Source organism: Xenopus laevis, chromosome 5L, assembly GCF_017654675.1.
Source record: "Xenopus laevis strain J_2021 chromosome 5L, Xenopus_laevis_v10.1, whole genome shotgun sequence".
NCBI lineage: Eukaryota > Metazoa > Chordata > Amphibia > Anura > Pipidae > Xenopus > Xenopus laevis.
The window spans coordinates 128,535,712-128,556,732 of record NC_054379.1 but is presented as its reverse complement, the minus strand read 5'-3'; the positions used below and the strand labels follow the sequence as shown (position 1 = coordinate 128,556,732).

The window sequence follows — 21,021 nt, the reverse complement described above, 5'->3', positions numbered from 1 at the left end:
AGAACTTCGTTTTATGCCTATGTATATAGTAGAATTTGTAACAACAGAAAGTTATTCCAGCTGAGCTTTAAATTATTGTGAATGCAATTCTATAAAATCCCAGTTGGTTAAATATTTCATCCTATCATTTTTTTGTTAAAAAAAAAAAAAAGACTCCATCATTGAAAGTTTTCACTGGCAAACATACAGTTCATAAAACCACAGCACTGAATTTAATGCCTCCTATAATCCTGTGCTTTTGTCTGACTTACAAGTGTAAAACTAACTGGCTGTATTGATTGGATGTCATAGTGAATACATCAGATAAACCTTACCCGGTGCTCAGAAACATATAGTTCTCTATTCCTTCTCGAATATATCTCTGGTATATCTTCCCTTTTATATGCTTCTCACACTATCATAAACCTTGTGTTTGCAGGTATTGTTGCAGTTCTGTTTTGTGGCGTGACTCAGGCCCATTATACATACAACAACCTGTCTGATGAATCCAGGTTAAGAACCAAACAGGTAGGATTGTGATAACTTTTGGTAACCACTTCCTTGCTGTGCCAGACAGATCTGTGGATCTGCATTTCATTGATTGATTAATGAAGAGTGTCTGAATATATCTGGATATAATTTGCATGCAGATGCCAAAGGAATAAATGAGGTCTGCAAAGATGTAATGTGCTTTGAGGTCAAATGAGAGCAGCATACAGAAGTTTAGGACCCCCCCCATGCACAAAAGAAAAAAATGCACTAGTGGAGTATAAGTGCATTGGCATCAGCTTAATGGGAAAGGGTATAAAAGTCATATGATAGATAGACAGACAGACATACAGATACTGTAGATAGATGAAAATTTTTCCTATTGACCAAACTGTAAATTCTGTCATTATGAAAATGGAGCATTCTGACATTAGAACACATTAAAGAGACAAGCACACATTAGTGTGTGTGCACTACTTAGTACCTGGCACTGGCCATCTATGTAATCTTCCCCGCACCAGTTTATTTTTCCAAAGTCCATTTCCATTATCGCTTTTTACAGCTCAGATTTGTGTGTCAGGAAGTATGAAAGAGCCTGTAATGGGGAAGGGGCAGGGAAAAGACAGTAGGAGGAGGCAGAGGTGGGACAGACATGCGGGCAGCCTCAAATGGGTATGGATAGGTTGGAGTGAGCAGAAGTTAAACTGAGAGGCTGACGAGAGCCGATTAAGCATGGGCATGTGGCAGCAGAGGTGAATAGGGATGTAGCGAACCGCCGAGTATGTGTTCGCGAACGCCGTTCGCGAACACCGGCAAAAAATGCGAACAGTTCGCGAACTGTTCGCGAACTTCGAACATCCGAAAATCGTTCGATTCGAACGATCGTAGGATTTTTAATCGTTCGATCGAACGATTTTCGTTCGAATCGAACGAAAATCGTTCGATTTTAGCGATCGAATGGTCGAATGGTCGAACGATTTTGACGCGAACGCCTATTGGCGAACGTCACGCGACGTTCGCGAACTTGCGGCGGACGCGAACAGCCGATGTTCGCGCGAACAGTTCGCTACATCCCTAGAGGTGAAAAAGACAGGAATAAGCAGAAGTGATCTTAGGCTCGAAGAGAGCAGAGGTGGAATATTTAGGCACAGGAATAGAGGTGGAAAGTATAGGCTGCAGAGAGAAGAGTAAAACAGATGGAAGGGATGGGTAGGGTGGATGGGGTTAAGAAACTGAAGCAAATGGAGAGCACTCTATGAATACATTAATTTATATATATATATATAGATCAAAATATTTTAATGATTTATATACATAAGATATTAGTAGTCACATGGAAGCTACATGACCTATATAAAATCACTTGGCCTTGTCTTGTAATACTAAGGTGTATCTTTACAAATGAAAAGTTACACTATCCAACACACATACACGCCTCATATTAAAAATAAATTAGAATGGGGTGTGCTCAACCAATCACCAGCGTGGACGCAATATCCAGGCCCTCCCATGGTCTCACTTACAAGCCTCTGCCATCCACGCATTGTACTAAGCCCAGCACGAGGCATCCTTCCCCAGGCAGCCATCCGCTGCCGTTTGACCTGAACCTTCTGAACCCAAGAACAAAGCATGGCCTAGCAGTGCGAGCAAAGCCAGGGACACATGTAAGCGATAGCATGAGTCATGGCTTGACCGGAAACTCAATCTGACCTGAAGTTGGCTTCCACAAAACAGCCAAGCACAGAAAGGACCCTCAAGAAGAAAGAGTGGATGCTGGACCCTGGGGACGCCCCACATTAGCTGCACTGCTGAATAAAATGTACCCTTCCTACCTCAGGCCGTCAGGAGTGAGACTGAGCAGTTTCTCCTGCATCTACTTTGCCCCCAGAAGTGCACTCAGGCTCCCACAAGACAGATACCCCTGCATACCTCCCAAATATATATATAGTATCATCATGATAATGATGTGAATAGCTCCACACCCAGTGCATTAACCTGTCAAATTCTGCTGAAACAGACTCTGCTTGAGACGTCTATAGGCTTTCCTTCACACTACAGTCCTAGTGACATCACTTATAAATCACACCAATGGGAAAATATGGTCCAAAATGGAAGAGTGATGCCTTGGCCCAATTGAAGCGTTACATGCACAGCTCCCAACATGCGCCTGACAAAGACAGTAGCCACAACTCACTTCTACCCTCTCTGCAATCTGACCAGGTTCCGCCAGAACTGACACTGAGTGAACTGTTGGGAGCAATACTTGAGAACCACACTTCTGCCACTGCAGAAGTGAATATATCATTGTTATGACACAAGACCTACAGAATAGAAAAGAGAGAACAGCGGAGGTCGAGAATAGAATCTCCAATCTTGGAACAAGTGTCTCGCTTACACAACACTATACAATCACTGCAGCAACAATTTCAATCTGCCTTCGATAAAGCAGACGACCTGGAAAACAGGCATGCAACAAAGTACGGATCGTTGGGTTGCCAGAAAAGGCAGAGGGTCAACACCCTGAACAGTTTACACTATGTTTATTGATTAACTTCTCTTGTCGGGGGTGTTGGGTGGGAATGGGGAAAATGTTGGGATGTTGCTTCTTGTTAAAACAAAATAAAAAATTACCTTTAAAAAAAAATGGAAATAATGATTTTGCAATTAATTATTCAACAAGAAATTTACAGATATTGAGTTTACTTCAATGGAAAAAGTACGAATACCATTGGTATACCTTGTATTGCCCACTACTTAATACCTGGTGTTAGGTCTACCAGTCTTTGACATTGACTGGGGTAATTATCTAATTTGTGCAGCCTTTTCCTAAAAGTAGACTTGTGCATTATGCCATTATGACAGCCTGGCCTGAGCAAGAAGTCTTCTCCACTTGTAGATGATCTTCTGGACAGTGTGATGATTGATGCCCTCTTGTTTGGTGATCTTTTTAAATCCTTCCCACACATCTATAATCTTCTTTTAAAGGCCTCAAAGAGCAACACAAGCATGAAAAAAGTCCTTTGGGGTGCCAAATAAGGGCTGTGATTGGCTACTTGGTAGTCCCTATGTGAACCGGCAGCCTAGAGGAGGCTCTGTTGTGCAGTAAACCTGTCTTTTATTGAACTAAAAGTTACTGACAAGCATAGAATTAAAAAATAAGCACCTCTTTGAGGCCACTGAGAGCAAAATGTTGTTCACAAACAGTCACTATTTAGTGGACTGGTGGAGGGATTTTTGGACCTCTGTGTACTTGGAATGCCACTTTTTCCCACATGTGAAATTTGTATTTGTTATTTAACTCACAGAATGGACAACAAAATGCAAATGTTGTGTGAAGACATTCGCTATAACTTTGTCTACAGCAAAGACTGTATGCTATAAGATGGCCATCTGTACCACTTTATAGCCTGCATCCATTATAAAAGACCCAAGGCTCTCTATGTGACATTGACCAGGTGTGCCTATGGCTGTAGGGGATATCATTTAAATGGGACTTTATACTATTATTCATCCATTCCAGAGTGTAATGATTAGTGATGTCATCTTATGTATGATTCTGTTTAAAAACACATTTATGTCGCTGGCAATTTAAGGAAAGTTAGATGAGGAAACCACCAGTTGCAATATTTTTTCATTTAGACAGTGCCAAGCACAATGTTTGAACTGGGTTATTTTTCTTTTTTGGTTTTAGGTATATAGTTGCTATTACCCAGTGTGCCATAGTAATTATATGTGGTTATATGTGCCACCGGTTATGTGAATGCCATGTCTATACATGGTGTGCAGTTTCTACATTTTTTAAAAAGTAAAGCTAAATTATATACAAGATAACTTGTGTTACGAATACAGCGCATACTGAGAATTGACTGGATTGGCTTGTGTGTTTCTTGGAAACTTGGCAGTCACTTCCACTTTAAGTTAGTATTCTGAGCAAAATGCATTACAAACTATTAGTGCTAGTACTGACTCCACACTTGACTTGACTTCTCACTCAGTTAAATTCTACTGCTGCTGTATTCAGGTCTAGGCAAATAATTTTTATGGAACGGAGTTATTTACCTTGAGTGCAAATTACTCCAAGCACCATGAACTGGGGTTTAATTTGCTCTATACCTGACTACTAAATCTAGTTATCAGTGTAATAAACTTGGATGTCCAGATGGTGGTAGTTATAATTTTAATGTTCCCATTCTTTCCTGTTTATACCTCTTGCGAGTTTATATGCGGAGCAGTTACATATTCTCGCCGTGCTGCATGTTTGATGAGAACCTTAAACTTTGCTTCAAAGTTATAGATTTTCTTTTTAAATATTCATATAACACTTAACTTGAATTAAGCTGGAATACCTACTGATCATCAAAAATTGTTTTTCACATTTGAATTAAGTGATAGATTTAAAAAAAAATAACTGTAAAAAAATATGACTTAGAATATGCTCATATAGGCAGACATTGGCAGGTTTTACTGTATATTCTCTGCCTTGAAAGAGGAAGCCAATTTGTTTATTTTTACTATTTTCAGATGAAAAATCGTTAAATGACTTGTAGGTTGGCTAACTAAAAAAAGAGTATACTTTATTTCAAAATACCAAAGAAAAGCACCTGAAACAGATTCATCAACAATATGAAATATGGGATTTGTTAGCAGCTTTTCAATTAGTCTTAACTATTTATTTTTTCTATTTTATTTTTTTAAGTATTTGCCTTTTTCTGACTCTTTCCAGCTTTCAAATAGCGGTCACTGACCCCCCTCTAAAAACAAATGCTCTGTAAGGCTACACGTTTATTGTTATTGCTACTTTTTATTGTTCATCTTTCTATCCAGGTCATATCCTAGCAACCCGATTGCTGAAACTGCAAACTGGAGAGCTGCTGAATAAAAAAACACAAATAATAAAAAATGAAAACCAACCTTTTTTTATTCAAATGTAAAAAAAAGTTGGAGAGCAACATAAGCATGCAAAAAGGTCCCAAGGGTGCAAAAATATAGACTGTAATTGGCTATTGGCAGTCTACAGGAGGCTCTGTTTGGTAGTAGACATGGTTTTTATGCAACTAAAGCTTTCCTTCAAACCAGAAATTGAAAATAAGCACCTGCCTTGAGGCCACCTGGAGCAGCATCCAAGGGGTTAGAGAGCAACATGTTGCTCGCGAGCCACTGGTTGGGGATCACTGCTCTACAACATACTAAAAGTTAACTCAAAAGTGAACAGCCCCTTTAAGCAGATCTGTCCTGTTGTACCATAATTGGCATGATCAGTGCTCAACAAGACTGCCATGCTGCCGTTGACATTTATTCAACATGGACGCAGCTGCTGCATTATTGTTCCTGTGGTTATGCCAATTTTATAGATGTAGTGGGAATAAAGAAGGAATTAATGTGTGCTCATCTGTAGATTTTAAGCAAATTGCTTTGTGCCTATTAAGAATTGCAGATGAGTTGCAGCTGAAATTCCCTGTCCCATTTTAAAAATGATCTTTGTAGTCCATCCTTCTAGACCAGTGCAAAGCTTTGCATCTAACTTAGTGAGATTCAAAAGTGTATGTTTATGGAAATATTAGTCGCTAGAATGAGCAGCCACAGATGTTTTATTCCCAGACTGGTCACAGTGAGGGCCACATGCAAAATTAGTTGAGATGATATGTCCATACACTCAAATTTTCCTTCTTAATTTCTGTATGTCCTTTTTACACAACTTTGTGGTAGGTGGTGTCACATCACCACCCAAACGTCAAAGAAAGAGTGGGTAAATCCACGTACCCAAACCGTCGTGCTCTGTTACATAACCAATTTGAGACCAGCTATTTACTTATCAAATCAAGTGCATTTGTGGATCCACATTTGAATATGTGCACTGGGGCTAGGCAACATACAGGCATTAGGGTTGGACCATAATGCAGATTCAGTGGCATAAAGCTGCTGTGGAAAGCAGTACAACAGTAGTACAGGTATGGGATCGGTTATCCGAAACCTATGATCCAGAAAGCTCTGAATTATGCTAAGGACATCTCCCACAGACTCCATTTTAATCAAATAATTCAAATTTTCAAAAACAATTTCCTTTTTCTCTGTTGTAATAAAATTGTGACTTGTACGTGATCCAAATTAAGATATAATGAATCCTTATTGGAGGCAAAACAATTCTGTTGGGTTTAATGAATGTTAAAATGATGTTTTATTAGCCTTAAGGTATGGAGATCCAAATTATGGAAAGACCCCTTATATGGAAAACCCCAGGTCCTGGGCATTCTGGATAACAGATCCTATACCTGTACAAATCCTGACATAATATATTACTGGCAAAATAAAGGCACCATTGCTCAACCTTTAGCTGCCATATATTATTACATACCACAAAGGATTAGCTGTGTTTGCTAAGCACAGGAGAAACTTCATATTCGATTCGTTTTCATTTCTGTAAAGAAATGTGTCTTCATTTCCTATAGATTCTTCATATACATGCCACTTTTCCTATGGAAGCTAGTACTTCTGTTCATTTAAAAAGCCAAACTCACTAAACTTTACCCAAATTTAATATCCCTGTCTGAAAAATAACATTTGGCAAGTTAATGGATATCTACTTCCAACTATACATAACGTTCTCATTATTCTATTTTTTGTCACACAGGCAGAGTATCATACTGGCAGGCTGTGATGTAGACTCGCTAAACCTGTAGCAGTCAGAGGCATTTAAAACTAAGACGCATCGAGTGTATTTTTTGCTATATTTACTGCATCACTATCATTTGGCATTTCACTTCAAATAATATCATACCACAGGAATATGAAATGACTAATCAAGTAACTCTTATTAAATGTCAGGTTTGTTTTTGTGCAGAGAGCCATTTAAAGCGATTTAACCTGTTTGTGTCTGCATTTTATCTCGAGAATACAGTAATTGCAATAATTACTTTTTCATTACAAAAAATAGCTAGCGGCTGCTTCACGTTTTGAATTTAAAGGCAAGTATCACAGAGATGAATGCTAAAAGGCATTTAGGCATGTGTAGTTAAATTGCATATACAGTACATAGTCTGTAGATTACTAACATGCAGGGCAATGAGTCATGATAGCCATGAGGTACATACGCAGGAAAGGCAAATATCAGCCTAAAGGATAAGCCATATGCTCTCCTGCATTGCTCCTGTAACCAAACGTCCAATCTGCCCAGCATCAATACTTTTCATGGTGGTTACAGTGAGGAGTCTGGGGAGATGGTATTTTACATCTCAGATGACAATCATAAACTGCCCCAGCTGGCATTATCTTTCAAGGAGACTTGCTCCAGATTTTATTTTTGGCACATTCTATTCCAAATCTAGTAAATAGGAATGTCTGTCCTGGCATAGAAGCAAGAGAGTCTGATTTCCAAGCAATATTTTTCAATGAATGTAGGAGAACAATGAGGATGATGTACAAATCTCTTGCTCTTACCAATATATTTTTGTTATTGAAACTATTATCTACTTTAAACATCCTCACTAGTAGAGAGACAAAAACGATATGGCAGAAAATAAGTACAAGGTCAAACTCATCCAGATTTGGACATTTCTGCACTTACCTACATTTGATTCATTCAAACCAACAACCAATACTTGCTAGAATTTATTATTTTTTATAATTTTTTTTTAAAATACATTATTACAGGTGTAGGATCTGTTATACAGAATGCTCAGGACCTGGAGTTTTCCAGAAATTTGGTCTTTGCGCAATTTGGATCACCGTAATCTGCTAATAAATAATGTAAACAATAACTAAATACAATAGGATTGTTTTCCCTTCAATAACTATTAATTATATTTTAGTTTGGATCGAGTACAAGCTACTGTTTTATTAGTGCAGAAAAATTGGAACAATTTGATTAAAATGGAGTCTAATGAAAGATGGCCTTCCCGTAATGAGTATTGAGATGAAACCCGCTATCCGGCGCTGATCCAAGTATCAAGGAGAATCGCTTTTTTTCCCGTAATGAGGGCTTTCTGAATAACGGGTTTCCAGATAACCAACCCTATGCCTGTACCTGTATTTATCTTGTCAAAGGTTAAAACCCTATAACACTATTTATTGGAAACCAGGGGCAAAGTCTCTTCCTAATAAATTGCTGGAACAACCCAATAGTACTGGTTTTCTATCGGGCAGTTTTTAATAAGCTGCTTCCAGAATCTGTTCTGTAGTTTTGGAACTGTGTGACTTAATACATTCAGTGAATCCCCAGCTTCTTCCTAACAAATATTCTCAGCATTCATAAAAGCTATTATAAAACCTTTATCCGAGCAATCTTCTCTGAGAAATAAACATCATGCTGACTGTTTAGCTCATTGAAATGCTCTTTAACAAAGGTGCAGTAGATCATAGCAAGATTTACAAGCGGAAAAACTAGTGTGAGATGCTGGTCCTGCCAAAGCGTCGTGGCTCATTATTGTGCCTGCTCACAGCAGTGCAGCCTTGGACTGTGAAAGATAAGAAATAATATTACGCCTCAATTAAAAGGAAACACTGAAGCAAGGTCACCTACAGAGCTCGCCTTCTTATCATAATTATGAGAAATAGATGGAAAAAAGCTCAAAATGCGTAAGAATATTTTGTTGTTTTTTATCTTGCAACCTTATGAAGAATGACAACACGCGTGCAACCTCATGAATAATAATGACGCAAGCGAGCTGTACTGTTTCAGGCATTACTGTGAAAAATTAAATAGGTCATTATCATATCTTACAGAAATCGAAGTATTTGGAAACTTATTAACGGGGGATTAACATGAAATGCATTAGAGTGACTTTAATACATCTATATCAAAGTTTTTGGATTATATGAATATTAACAGGAAGCCTAATATAAATGCAACGTGAATATTCTGTCCGAGAAACAAAGCAATGTGTTTCTCTTACATGTCTGAATTAAAGATGCCTCTGACATTGAGCTGTCCTGTGTCTTTCTTGACAGGGGCAGCATCAATCTGACTGACCCCTTTCTAGAAAATTGTTACATAACATTATAGTAAACATAAAAAAAATATACTGTATATATATATGTGTGTATATAAAATATACATAGCAAATTAACATGAGAAACATTAAATCCTCAGGAATACTTGTGAACTTTAACCTCAGAATGGGCTACCTGCCGTGCCAGCCACTACCCACTGCCGTGTTGGATGGGCAGGGCTGGGCCAAGGTATTTTGGCACCCTAGGCAAGGGCTTCAATCTTCAAACCTGGTCCTGCATTCCGATTTCCCACCTTACCATTCATATTGTCTCTACCTGTTCCAGCACCTATCATATTGCCCCCAATTTGTACATGTGCCAGCACAAGCCAAAACATCCATCATATTGCTCCAAACATCTGTGTACTTGTGCCAGCAGCCACCATATCGCCTCATGTACCTGAACCAGCAGCAGTCAATCCCTCATATTGCCCCTAGTCTGTACCTGTGCCAGCAGCTGCCAAAAAAACACATTATTGCCTCCAAATATGTACAGGTATCTGTGCCAGCAGCAGCCAAAAATCCACTATATTACCTGTGTCAGCAGCTGCAAAGAGGGAGGTGGGGAGTGCAAAAGGGGGTAAAATGGGGTTAAAACAAGCACTTTATAAAATTGAAAACTATTAAAGGCCTAGCAAACCAGGGTTTAAAAAAAAAAAAAAATCCCCATAAAAATGCACTCCCATGATATGGGCACAATTAAATACAGACAGCCAAAACCTAAGCATTGTAGGCACCTTGCAAACAGATATAGGTGTGTAGAGCTTTTCTGTTTTCAGCTAAGGCAACACTGCACAAATAAAAAATGAAAGGCAGAGTGAGTTGAATAGGTTTTTTTTCTCTCCTGTGTATGTTTGTGTTTGATGATAACACAAAACACCATGAAAGTGGAGGTACTTCTCTGTGCCATCCATAATTTAACAAAGATTAGTAATACAGGTATGGGACCTACATAATCCACAATGCATTGCACTGTGATGTTCCATTCCTTATTGAAATCACATGTGCAGGGAATTGTGGGGTTTGGAGGATGCAGGCTGAGGACAGCTGGCTGTTGATACAAAGTAACAGTAGTCAGGCAGCTCAGCAAAGTAGTCAGAGAGATCAGCAGAAGAGCAGGGGGCTAGGCTTAGGGAATTGTCAGAAACCATTAAAAATTATGAAAAGTCTGCATATTTTTTAAATTATATATATTGCACAGTTGCTTGAAATTATGTTTACTTTTCAAAATGCTTATGTTTTTGTAGAGTTCCCCTTTAAATATACTAAACAATTATGTAAACATAAATAAACCCAATAGTCTAGTTTTGCCTCCAATTAGGAATAATTATATCTTAGTTTGGATCATATACAAGGTATTGTTTTATTATTACACAGAAAAAAATTGGATTATTGGAATAGAATGAAGTCTATGGGAGATGGTCTTTCTGTAATTCGGAGCTTTCTAGATAACAGGTTTCTGGATAACTGATCTCATACATCCCTGTACTAAGAGTAGTCGTATTAATTGTATTTTATATATATATATATATATATATATATATATATATATATATATATATATATATATATATATATATATTCGCATTGTTTTCCGTGAAAATGTCCGATTTTCAAGATTTTTGAGTGAAAAACTTCAAATTTCACGATTTTTTAATGAAATCCTTCAAATTTCACGATTTTTGAGTGAAATCCTTCAAATTTCACGATTTTGGAGTGAAAACGTCTGAATTTTACGATGTTTTCATGAAAACGTTCGAATTTCAAGATTTTTTCGGGGACTTTACTATTTCAAGATTTTTCGTGAATTTTTCGCCGTTTTGTGAATTTTGCAGGAAATTTGCAAATTTTTCGGCGAAGCGAAATGGGACAAATTCGCCCATCACTACCAAGGAACTATAATAAAGACATGAGATCCTCAAATGCACTAGACATGAGCCCATCCTAAAACAAATGTCGCATGGGAAAAAATGTTAACACAAAAATCTTTAATAATTTGGACTTTTGAAGGCAATCCTGATTTAAAAAAGTAAGTTGCCAAGTATTTTTTTGCAACTTTTATGAATTTCCGGCATACAGGATATGATATCACTGACATAAGATTGAGGATGTAGCCTTTTTTTATCAGTTCCCCTGGTCTAAGGTGGTGAAAGAAACTCTGGCGAAATTCGCACTTTAGTGAATTTGCGGAGTAACGACTGGCCGCCAGAGTGAAAAGTTGCCTGGCGATAGGGTGCGAACATACTCTAGCGATGGTCTCATTCGCTAGCGAATTGTCCTCTACGCCTGTCCCACCCCCTGCCGAATTAGCTTAGGGCCTAACCCTAAAAAAAAAAATATATATATATATATATATATATATATATATATATATATATATATATATGTATGTATATATATATATATATATATATGTATATATGTATATGTATATATGTATATATATGTATATATATATATATATATATATATATATATATTGTGGTATGGTGACAAAAAGGTGATTGATGGTAACTTCAGAAAGTTAAATGAGGTCAGCAAGTTTGATGCATATCCAATGCCCCGGGTAGACGAATTGATAGAAAGGCTAGGGCAGGCCCGCTACATTACCACCCTAGATCTTACCAAGGGGTATTGGCAGGTACCCCTCACTGAAGGGGCCAAAGAGAAGACAGGAGTAAAGCTGGAACAGTTACATGGACCCCAGAGGCAAATGAAGCCTTTCTAAACTTGAAGGCATCCCTGTGCAGATACCCTGTGCTGATAGCTCCTGACTTCAAGAAAGAGTTTCTTGTACAGACTGACGCCTCTGAGGTTGGGTTAGGGGCTGTTCTGTCACAAGTAGTGAATGGGGAAGAACACCCAGTAGCATACCTAAGCAGGAAGCTAACCCCCGCTGAACGCAGGTATGCCATTGTAGAGAGAGAGAGAGTGCCTGGCCATCAAGTGGGCACTGGAGAGCTTGAGATACTATCTGTAAGGGAGGCAGTTCAAACTTGTCATTGACCATGCCCCACTTAAATGGATGGCCCAAAATAGGGAAAAGAATGCCAGGGTCACCAGATGGTTCTTGTCCCTTCAAAATTTCAAGTTCTCAGTAGAACATAGACCTGGAAAGATGCAAAGGAATGCAGATGCTCTCTCCAGGGTACATGCATTGGTGGCATACTGTGCTCAGCCCTACGGGCTTGAGCAGAGGGGGGGGGGGGTATGTGGTATGGTGACAAAAAGGTCCCCAGTTTCCTTGGGGAAAGGGATTGATGGAATGTATGTTGGGCCACGGATTCTCAGATATTGTTACTGAGGTGAAACCAGTAGTGCTCTTAGCAGAGAAACACTATGTCTCTCTGCAAGGTTTTTGTAATTGATGATCCGGGACTGGTCTTACTGGGAACATGCAAGAGTAGGGTGGGGCGGATTCCCAAATCCGTAGGCCAGGTTTTCAAGAGGCCCTAGGCCTATTTAGTACACCTGATGCTGAGCAGCAGTGCTGAATGTGTGTGAGACAAACTGCTGGAGTGCTCAGCTTCAGGAGAGAAAGAAAAGCATTTATTTTGTGTTAGCCAGGAGGCTGGATATTTCTGTTTGAACTGCTGTTTTTTGGTTACCTTCCCTCTGCGAGGGGAAATTTCTGCAGCCGCTGGAAAATAAACGTGGGAAGCCCTTAAACCAATCCTGGTGTGTGAAGTCAACCTCATTTGCAGCCTACCAGGGAGTGAACTCCCACAAAATATATATAGAGAGAGAGAGAGAGAGAGAGAGAGAGAGAGAGAGAGAGAGAGAGAGAGAGAGAGAGAGAGAGAGAGAGAGAGAGAGAGAGAGAGAGAGAGAGAGAGAGAGAGAGAGAGAAATTATATTGTATTTGTCTATATGTATTTTGTGGTCACACCCTCATTGCACCCCCGCCTAATGATTTTAAAAACTAGTGGTGAGCACAACTTTCCCTTATATATATATATATATATATATATATATATATTCATTTAAGATGTAAAATAAAATGTCTTAACTTTAAATATAATCTACCTGTATTTTCTTCAGAAACTTTAATATTTTTCTGGCTATTTAAGCTCCTTTGTTACTGTTAAGATTTCAATGCAGGGCTTAATTTACTATTCTGCCAGCAGTTTCTGAGATGAAAAACACTATTATATGAAATATGACTTGTGTTCTAAAGACAGTTTACACAGATAAAGGTCATAGACGTAAATAAGGATGTTATATTTGACTATATAGGAAGCCTTTTCATGTTTGGATTAACAATACAAGTACAAGATGTAGCTGTTATATTACTTAGTTTACTGTGTTCCATTTCTAATTTGATAATGGGTCTGCATTAATTAAACATGTTTCTATGATGTTTTGAGCTTCCCTTCGTATTCAAAGAGGCTTTTAAAAAACGGAATCGTTGACGTCATTCTCAGTTTATTGCGGCTGTGTAATTAACCATCTGCCGATATCCGCGTCTGCCAAAAACACATTTCTCTTAACTACAAACACAGATTAGTCTTGACTACAATCAGAGAAAATACAAGTTTCTGAACCTTTAATAATTATAATTCTTGGAAAAGCGGAGACATTCTATTTTGATCTAAACATAAATATACGATATTGTGAGCATATTTGCTTGTGTGAACTGGTGTTTTTTTACTGCATTTATTTATAATCTATTAGTACAGACAGACTGAGCTGTGAATCACATTTGCCAATAGCCTTTATCACTGGTTTGTTTTTCAAGATTTCTGCTTCTCAGCTATGGGACATAATGAACTACAACTACATGGTGGGCATGAGAAATGTGCTTATATCCCTTTTTTCTGCTTATTTAGATGCTACATATATACACATAGAAGCACATTTAGCAAGGGTCGAATTTCAAATTCATGTGAGCTTTTTAAAACGCCCATAAACTCCAAATTCGACCAAGTGAAATTTATTAATAAAATCGAATTTGCTCAGCTCGGACAGATTGAATCGACCCAAAAACTCAAACCGTATTCGATTTGAATTAGAAAAAACTTGAATCAAATTCAATTCGAATTAGAAAAACTCGAATCGAATTTGATGCAAATTAGAAAAACTCAAATCTAATTTGATTCAAATTAGAAAAACTCAAATCTAATTTGATTCAAATTAGAAAAATTTGAATCAAATTTAAAAAAGTTGAATGTCAGGAAGGCTGCAAACATCACCAAATTGATCCCTGGACCTCTCCTATTGACTTATACAACAATTCGGCAGGTTTAAGATGGCAAATAATCAAATTTGAGTTCTTAAAGGGTCAGAGTATGATAAATCTCAAAATTCAAATTCGAATTAAAACAAATCGAGTTTGGATAATTCACAATTCTAATTTGAAAGTTTTAACCAAAAACAAAATTCGAAAATTGTCATTTTCACTTCAACCCTTAATAAATCTGCCATAGAGTAGAGGTTGTGGTAAGCATTGTTGTTGGATTCAAGTCCCTTTTGTGGTCCAGCATTTCATCAAGGCTTTTTCATTAGCTTGTACCCAGAAATGATTTTGAATATATTGGGTAGCAAATTCTCCCCAAACTCTGTGACTTTGATTGGGCACCTTAGCAAGGTTACGCATAAAAAAATCATTATCATCATTCATGTACCCATCAAACTGCCATAGACTTCAGATTATTTAGGGTTCAACACAAATCTCATCCTAACTGAACTTTCAATGACAACTAGGAGAGAACGTTTTCCCAAATCTCACCTGAAACCTTCAACCTTGGACACCAGCATCTACTCTGGCTTCCCGGTGGGGGCCAGCCTCACAGTTTGGGTACTATTACCATACTAGTTTCACCCTCAGTCATGAATCTTGTTAAAAAGTTAAACAATTGTAGGGATTACAGGTATCTGGATGTTGGTCTCCTGGGGCAGACCAGGCTCAGTCTTGCTCAAACACCCACAAAATGACACATGAGTCTCAAGACAGGGCACAACTATTAATTTTATTTAAAAAAAAAAAAAAAGGAAAAACACAAAATAACAAAACTTAGGCCAACTTGGCCCTATCCAATACAGAAAGAAATAACCCTCTCTATAAAGGGTGAGTCCTAGTTCCCTGCCCCTACAAACAGAACATAGTTTTTAAAAAATAACGGGCACAGACAGCCAGATTCCCAAACTGAAACCCTATTTACCAGGGATCAGGCCTCTCCTGCACAACTACATGATAATTAAGCAGCTACCTGGCTGATCAGCTGCCAACTCTGGATGGTATTTGGGATGGAGGACCCACCCATCAATCCCTCCATTCACTTCAGTGACCCATTATCCAGCTTTCTAAAGCTGGCAAACAAAATGTAGCATTTACCTGCTACAATACCACACATTTTCCCTGGAGTTAGTGCTTGTAACCTTTCATGATTGGCAGGCTGATTTGTGGAAAGGCCACCTAGGCCTAGGGTGGCAGGATTTTAGGGGGGCGGCATGCTGCCCAACCACACCCACATTGATTTAAAAAACACTGGGGATGCGCTGGAGATACAATAATTTTTTAAATTTCCCATGCACCAATCCCCATTGCTCCGGGCCAGATGATGAAAATTTGCACGCCTAGGGGCGACCACTATGTAAATTCGTCCCTGATAATTGGTGAAATATACATACCATCAACAATCTGACCAACACTTCTCTTACACACTGATGAAGTCTGTAAAACTAATTACATTAGAGTTAAAGGGATACTGTCATGGGAAAAATTGTCAAAATGAATCAGTTAATAGTTCTGCTCCAGCAGAATTCTGTACTGAAATTCATTTCTCAAAAGAGCAAACAGATTTTTTATATTCAGTTTTGAAATCTGACATGGGGCTAGACATATTGTCAATTTCCCAGCTGCCCCAAGTCATGTGACTTGTGCTCTGATAAACTTCAATCACTCTTTACTGCTGTACTGCAAGTTAGAGTGATATCACCCCCTCCCTTTTTCCCCCCAGCAGCCAAACAAAAGAACAATGGGAAGGTAACCAGATAACAGCTCCCTAACACAAGATAACAGCTGCCTGGTAAATCTAAGAACAACACTCAATAGTAAAAACCCATGTCCCACTGAGACACATTCAGTTACATTGAGAAGGAAAAAAGCAGCCTGCCAGAAAGCATTTCTCTCATAAAGTGCAGGCACAAGTCCCATGACCAGGGGCAGCTGGGAAATTGACAAAATGTCTAGCCCCATGTCAGATTTCAAAATTGAATATAAAAAAATCTGTTTGCTCTTTTGAGAAATGGATTTCAGTGCAGAATTCTGCTGGAGTAGCACTATTAACTGATGCGTTTTGAAAAAAACATGTTTTCCGATGACAGGATCCCTTTAAACTAAAATGTTGAGTGTAAGCAGCCCTATCAACTTGTATGGCATCCACAGAATGGAAACTAGATATGCACCCTGAATATCGCCATATGGGCCAGTAATCTGTGTTTTCAGCTTTCAAGTCCAGTGGGTGGATATGCCACATGTGTAAAGCCAGCTTTAGTTTACTTTCCTAGGTTTAGGATTTTTTTGGCTTTTATGGTAAATACCAAGTTATAACTGTTTGGATTCATTTTGAGCTCAGGATTAACATTGGGCTAAATCTGTGCATATATTGAGCGAATATGAAACTAATCCTGGTTAGTTTTAAAGTTCCAATATCTGTGGCTATTTCTGAGCTACATCAGGTTAGAAAACAAACTGCCTGTGGGTATAATGTTATAAACTGGAGTGCGAGGGAGGTGAAATGCGAGGTTGAAGCCTCTGGATGTTAATAATATAGAGAGTAAGATATGCCTCACATAGACTCCCTAGAGCTGGCCCACTGCATTACATTAACCCGTATGATCATAAAAACATTTGTTAAAAGGTAACACAATCCTTCATTTTAGAGAATGATGCTGGTGTTACAATTAAACATAGCAAAATACAAGCTAATGTTTCCTAATTGCATATTAATACATTAGCTGGAAATAATGCAATAAAATCAAAGGCAGGAGTACTAATGGCAATTATAAAGAAAGCTGAGGGGAGAGGAAAGCATACAGGTGCATCTGGTACACATGATATACACGGCCCATAATTCCAGAAGGATACTGTGTGCATGCTGTGTCTGCTGCATATGTATGTCAGGGAATAGCCATAACATAATGTAGCCCATTAGCCGATACAGACATTCATCAGTCTAATGTTTTTAGAACTGGCTGTGCACCAGTAACAACTGGGAATGTGATTCTGAAATTAAAACGAGTCACCTGGGACTTTGCCAAGGATGCTGTATATTCAGGAAGGCTTGTAGACTATTTTTTGCTTCAGCAACTAATTTCTGCTTGAGATCATTTCTATTTTACTGTTATGGACCAATAAACCCAATATTCTTTTCAAATTTTGCTTCTGTATGTGTGTTTTAGACCATTCACAATACTTTAGATTGAATGTAGGGCTGGAAGCCTGCGGGCCCTTAATTATCATTATTATAATTATTAGAAAAAACTATCAGAATAGGTTTGTATATGTCCGCCGTGTGAGGGGCTGTATAACTGACAAACATGAAACCTATAGAACGTGAGACTGCGAGACACATATGATAGTTTAAGTTCTCTGTATTAATGCTATATTAAATGAATATCTTATAACTGCTCAGAATTATTTGTGTAAATGTGAATAGTGTGCAACAATGTTTCTGCTATAGAAACCTAATGCCAAAGGATTCATATTGTAAAACCTGTAAAACCCGTAAAACCTATGCACAAAGTGCAGAACCCTACCGTTCATGTATTTAGTGCTTTAATTGCACAGAACTCCTCTCCTTTCCCTTGAGATATTACCCATGCAAGCTGATTCTGCTCAATTATACTGCATTTACTAGAACAATATCCAAGATTTCAATGTGGCTGCATTCTGGGAAAACGGTAATTGACATAATTCTGGATTGAGAAACATAACCAGGAGGTGATGGAGCAATGTAAAACAACATACTGTATCTCATTGGTTCCTTACTTTTGTAAATGTCAAGTTCAACTGAAAACACATTTTTGGTCAGATTTTGAGATTTTAAGGGGGGATGTAATTAAAATAGCAAGCGATGTTTAAAATTGCATTTTGCGAATGTTATTACATCTCTCATTATCACTAAGCATGGGCATGCCCAGAAAATTTTTCCGGGGGGGAGGGGTAAATAAGGTAATATCACATAGGGTAGTATCCCACTGAAGATGAACCTATTCATAACAATGCAGTAGATAGACTATGCATAATATGGTAATAAATTAAAACACTCCAAGCTAAATTCATTTTCATTTATGAAAACATTTACAACTGTTTTCCCAGTTTTATTTAAAACCTGCTTTTCACATAATTTAGTTATCAGGATCTAAGCCCTCCCACTAACATGGTAACAGCCAATGAACACTTCCGACTGCCTGCATGTTCTTAGTTCAATCAAATCCCCTGCAAATGCAACAGTAAGCTGCTGCACTGCAAGCTTTCCTTCAAATCCTACTTAGTCCCTTCCAATATCACCCTATGAGTAAAAGATGAATAAGCCTTGGGGTGGGAAGTATAAAAACGTTTTATGTTGTTGGGAATCAAATTTACAATATTAGCAGACACCCATGTTGCTAAGCAAAGGTTAGAGTTAACACCTGTTTTGGGGTTTCGTAAAATATTTTGGCAAAAAAAACCCACTTTGCAATTGCAGAATCTTATTACATACACAATTTTTCAAGGAAGATCTGAATTGTTATTATGTTTTCCCATAAGTGCTTTGCTGGGATTCATGTAAATTATCAATTATTTTGCTGTGAGTTTTTTTTTTCTTTTTTCTTTTTTATCTTTGAGGTGACACGATTTTTATCTCAAATAAACATGAAAGTAAAAGTAGTACCTCTAGATGTAGACATAAGTAGTGTGAAATAAAAATAGTGTTATGGTACTTTGGTATAAGGGCTGTTACACATGGGTGCTCAACCTGTGGTCAACAATGCCCTGCAGTTTAGTGAGTACAATCTGATAGAATAGATTGGTCTGTGTTTACTCTAACACTCCCTTGCAAAAAGGGCTACCATATTTGCCAATGACCTCAGTGCAACTGCTAGAGCATAATGGGATACAAATTCACTGCTTACGTCTGGATCTTTGTTGCATTCTGCACCTCGTGTCAGATGGGTGGGGCGCATAGAGAATGGCTATATCTATAGAAATAAGTCAAATCAACTGGACTTGCTGTGTTTTTTTTTCTTGAAGACATGTCACCAGTCACCAGTCATCCAACTGGCTTTCTTAATTCAGAATAACTTGTTAATCTTCCTTTGAGAATATATATCCTCTGCAATGTTGCTCCAATCAGCATAATCTTTTTATCATAATCCACTATGATGTCATTAGTTAGGTGCAGTGATGGGCGAATTTGTCCCGTTTCGATTTGCCACATGTCTCGAATTTCCTGCGAAAGAGTGAAAAATTCACGAAAACGCCCGGCCTGGCAAATTCTCATGTGTCAAAGCTGACTTTGGTGCCCATTACAGTCAATGGGCGTCCGTTAATCGTCGATGGCGTCTGAATTGTCGCCAGCGTCAATAAAAAATTGCCACCGGCTAATTTTTGCTGCAAACTCGCAAGTTTATTCGCCAGTGGTGAATGTGGAAATTTGCAGCGAATTTGCGTTTGCAGAATAAATTCGCTCATCACTAGTTTGGTGTTGATTGTGTTAACAAGATTGGAGCTTTAATGTTTTATTAAACCTTCCAGGGAGAGGTGCCAAAACAGCATTGTATGTGGCAGACAATAGATAGGAGGAGAAAGAACTTGGTCCTCCTATATGTAGCTGGGGGATTTTTAATAAACACCACATCCCTATCTGCTTTAAACCCAGCAACACACTGAGGCAGCAACTAGCTCACCCAAAAGACCCCTATCCCAAAGCACAAGAAGAGTAACATTGTGTATGAAGTGCAGTGAGGAGTGCTCTGATTTGTATGTGTGGGAACCAAACAACAGTTACACCAGCGTATGGCGCAGCACAGAAGAGCCAGCTCCTCTGGTCAGAACTCAGCCATGTACCTACATCTAAAAGAAAAAGGACACACGTTTGAAGACTGCCAAGTCCAGATTCTAGACCGGGAGGAGTTAAAGAAGATATATATATATATACATATATATATATATATATATATATATATATATATATATATATATATATATATATATATATATATATATATATATATATATATATACTGAAAAACCAAGTCTGCATAGAAGCCGGGGGGGGGGGCACATCTATTGTCTACCACATACAATGCTGTTTTGGCACATCTCCCTTCTGGAAGGTTTAATAACACATCAAATAACACACCAATCTTGCGTATACTACAATCAACACCTAATTTAATGACATCATTGTGGATTGTGATTAATTATGCTCATTAGAGCAACATTCAAGAGGATATATATTAGAAAGATTTACAAGTTATTCTGAATTGAGAAAGCCAGCTTAAAGGAAAAAAAAAACACAGCAAGTCCAGTTTATTTGACTTATTTCTATAGATATACCATGACCTGGATGAATGAGAATCT

The 21,021-nt window shown here is 38.1% G+C and overlaps 1 protein-coding gene across 3 annotated transcripts in view; it reads left to right on the top strand.

The window, feature by feature from the left end:
- The window catches only part of slc9a9.L (solute carrier family 9, subfamily A (NHE9, cation proton antiporter 9), member 9 L homeolog), a 344,517-nt gene that overhangs the window by 130,221 nt on the left and 193,275 nt on the right, over positions 1-21,021 (top strand). For all 3 annotated transcript variants that reach the window (XM_018263826.2, XM_018263827.2, XM_041563391.1), the window contains one exon: positions 419-507. In XM_018263826.2, the coding sequence (XP_018119315.1) occupies positions 419-507 (89 nt within the window). The remainder of the gene's footprint in view (positions 1-418; positions 508-21,021) is intronic.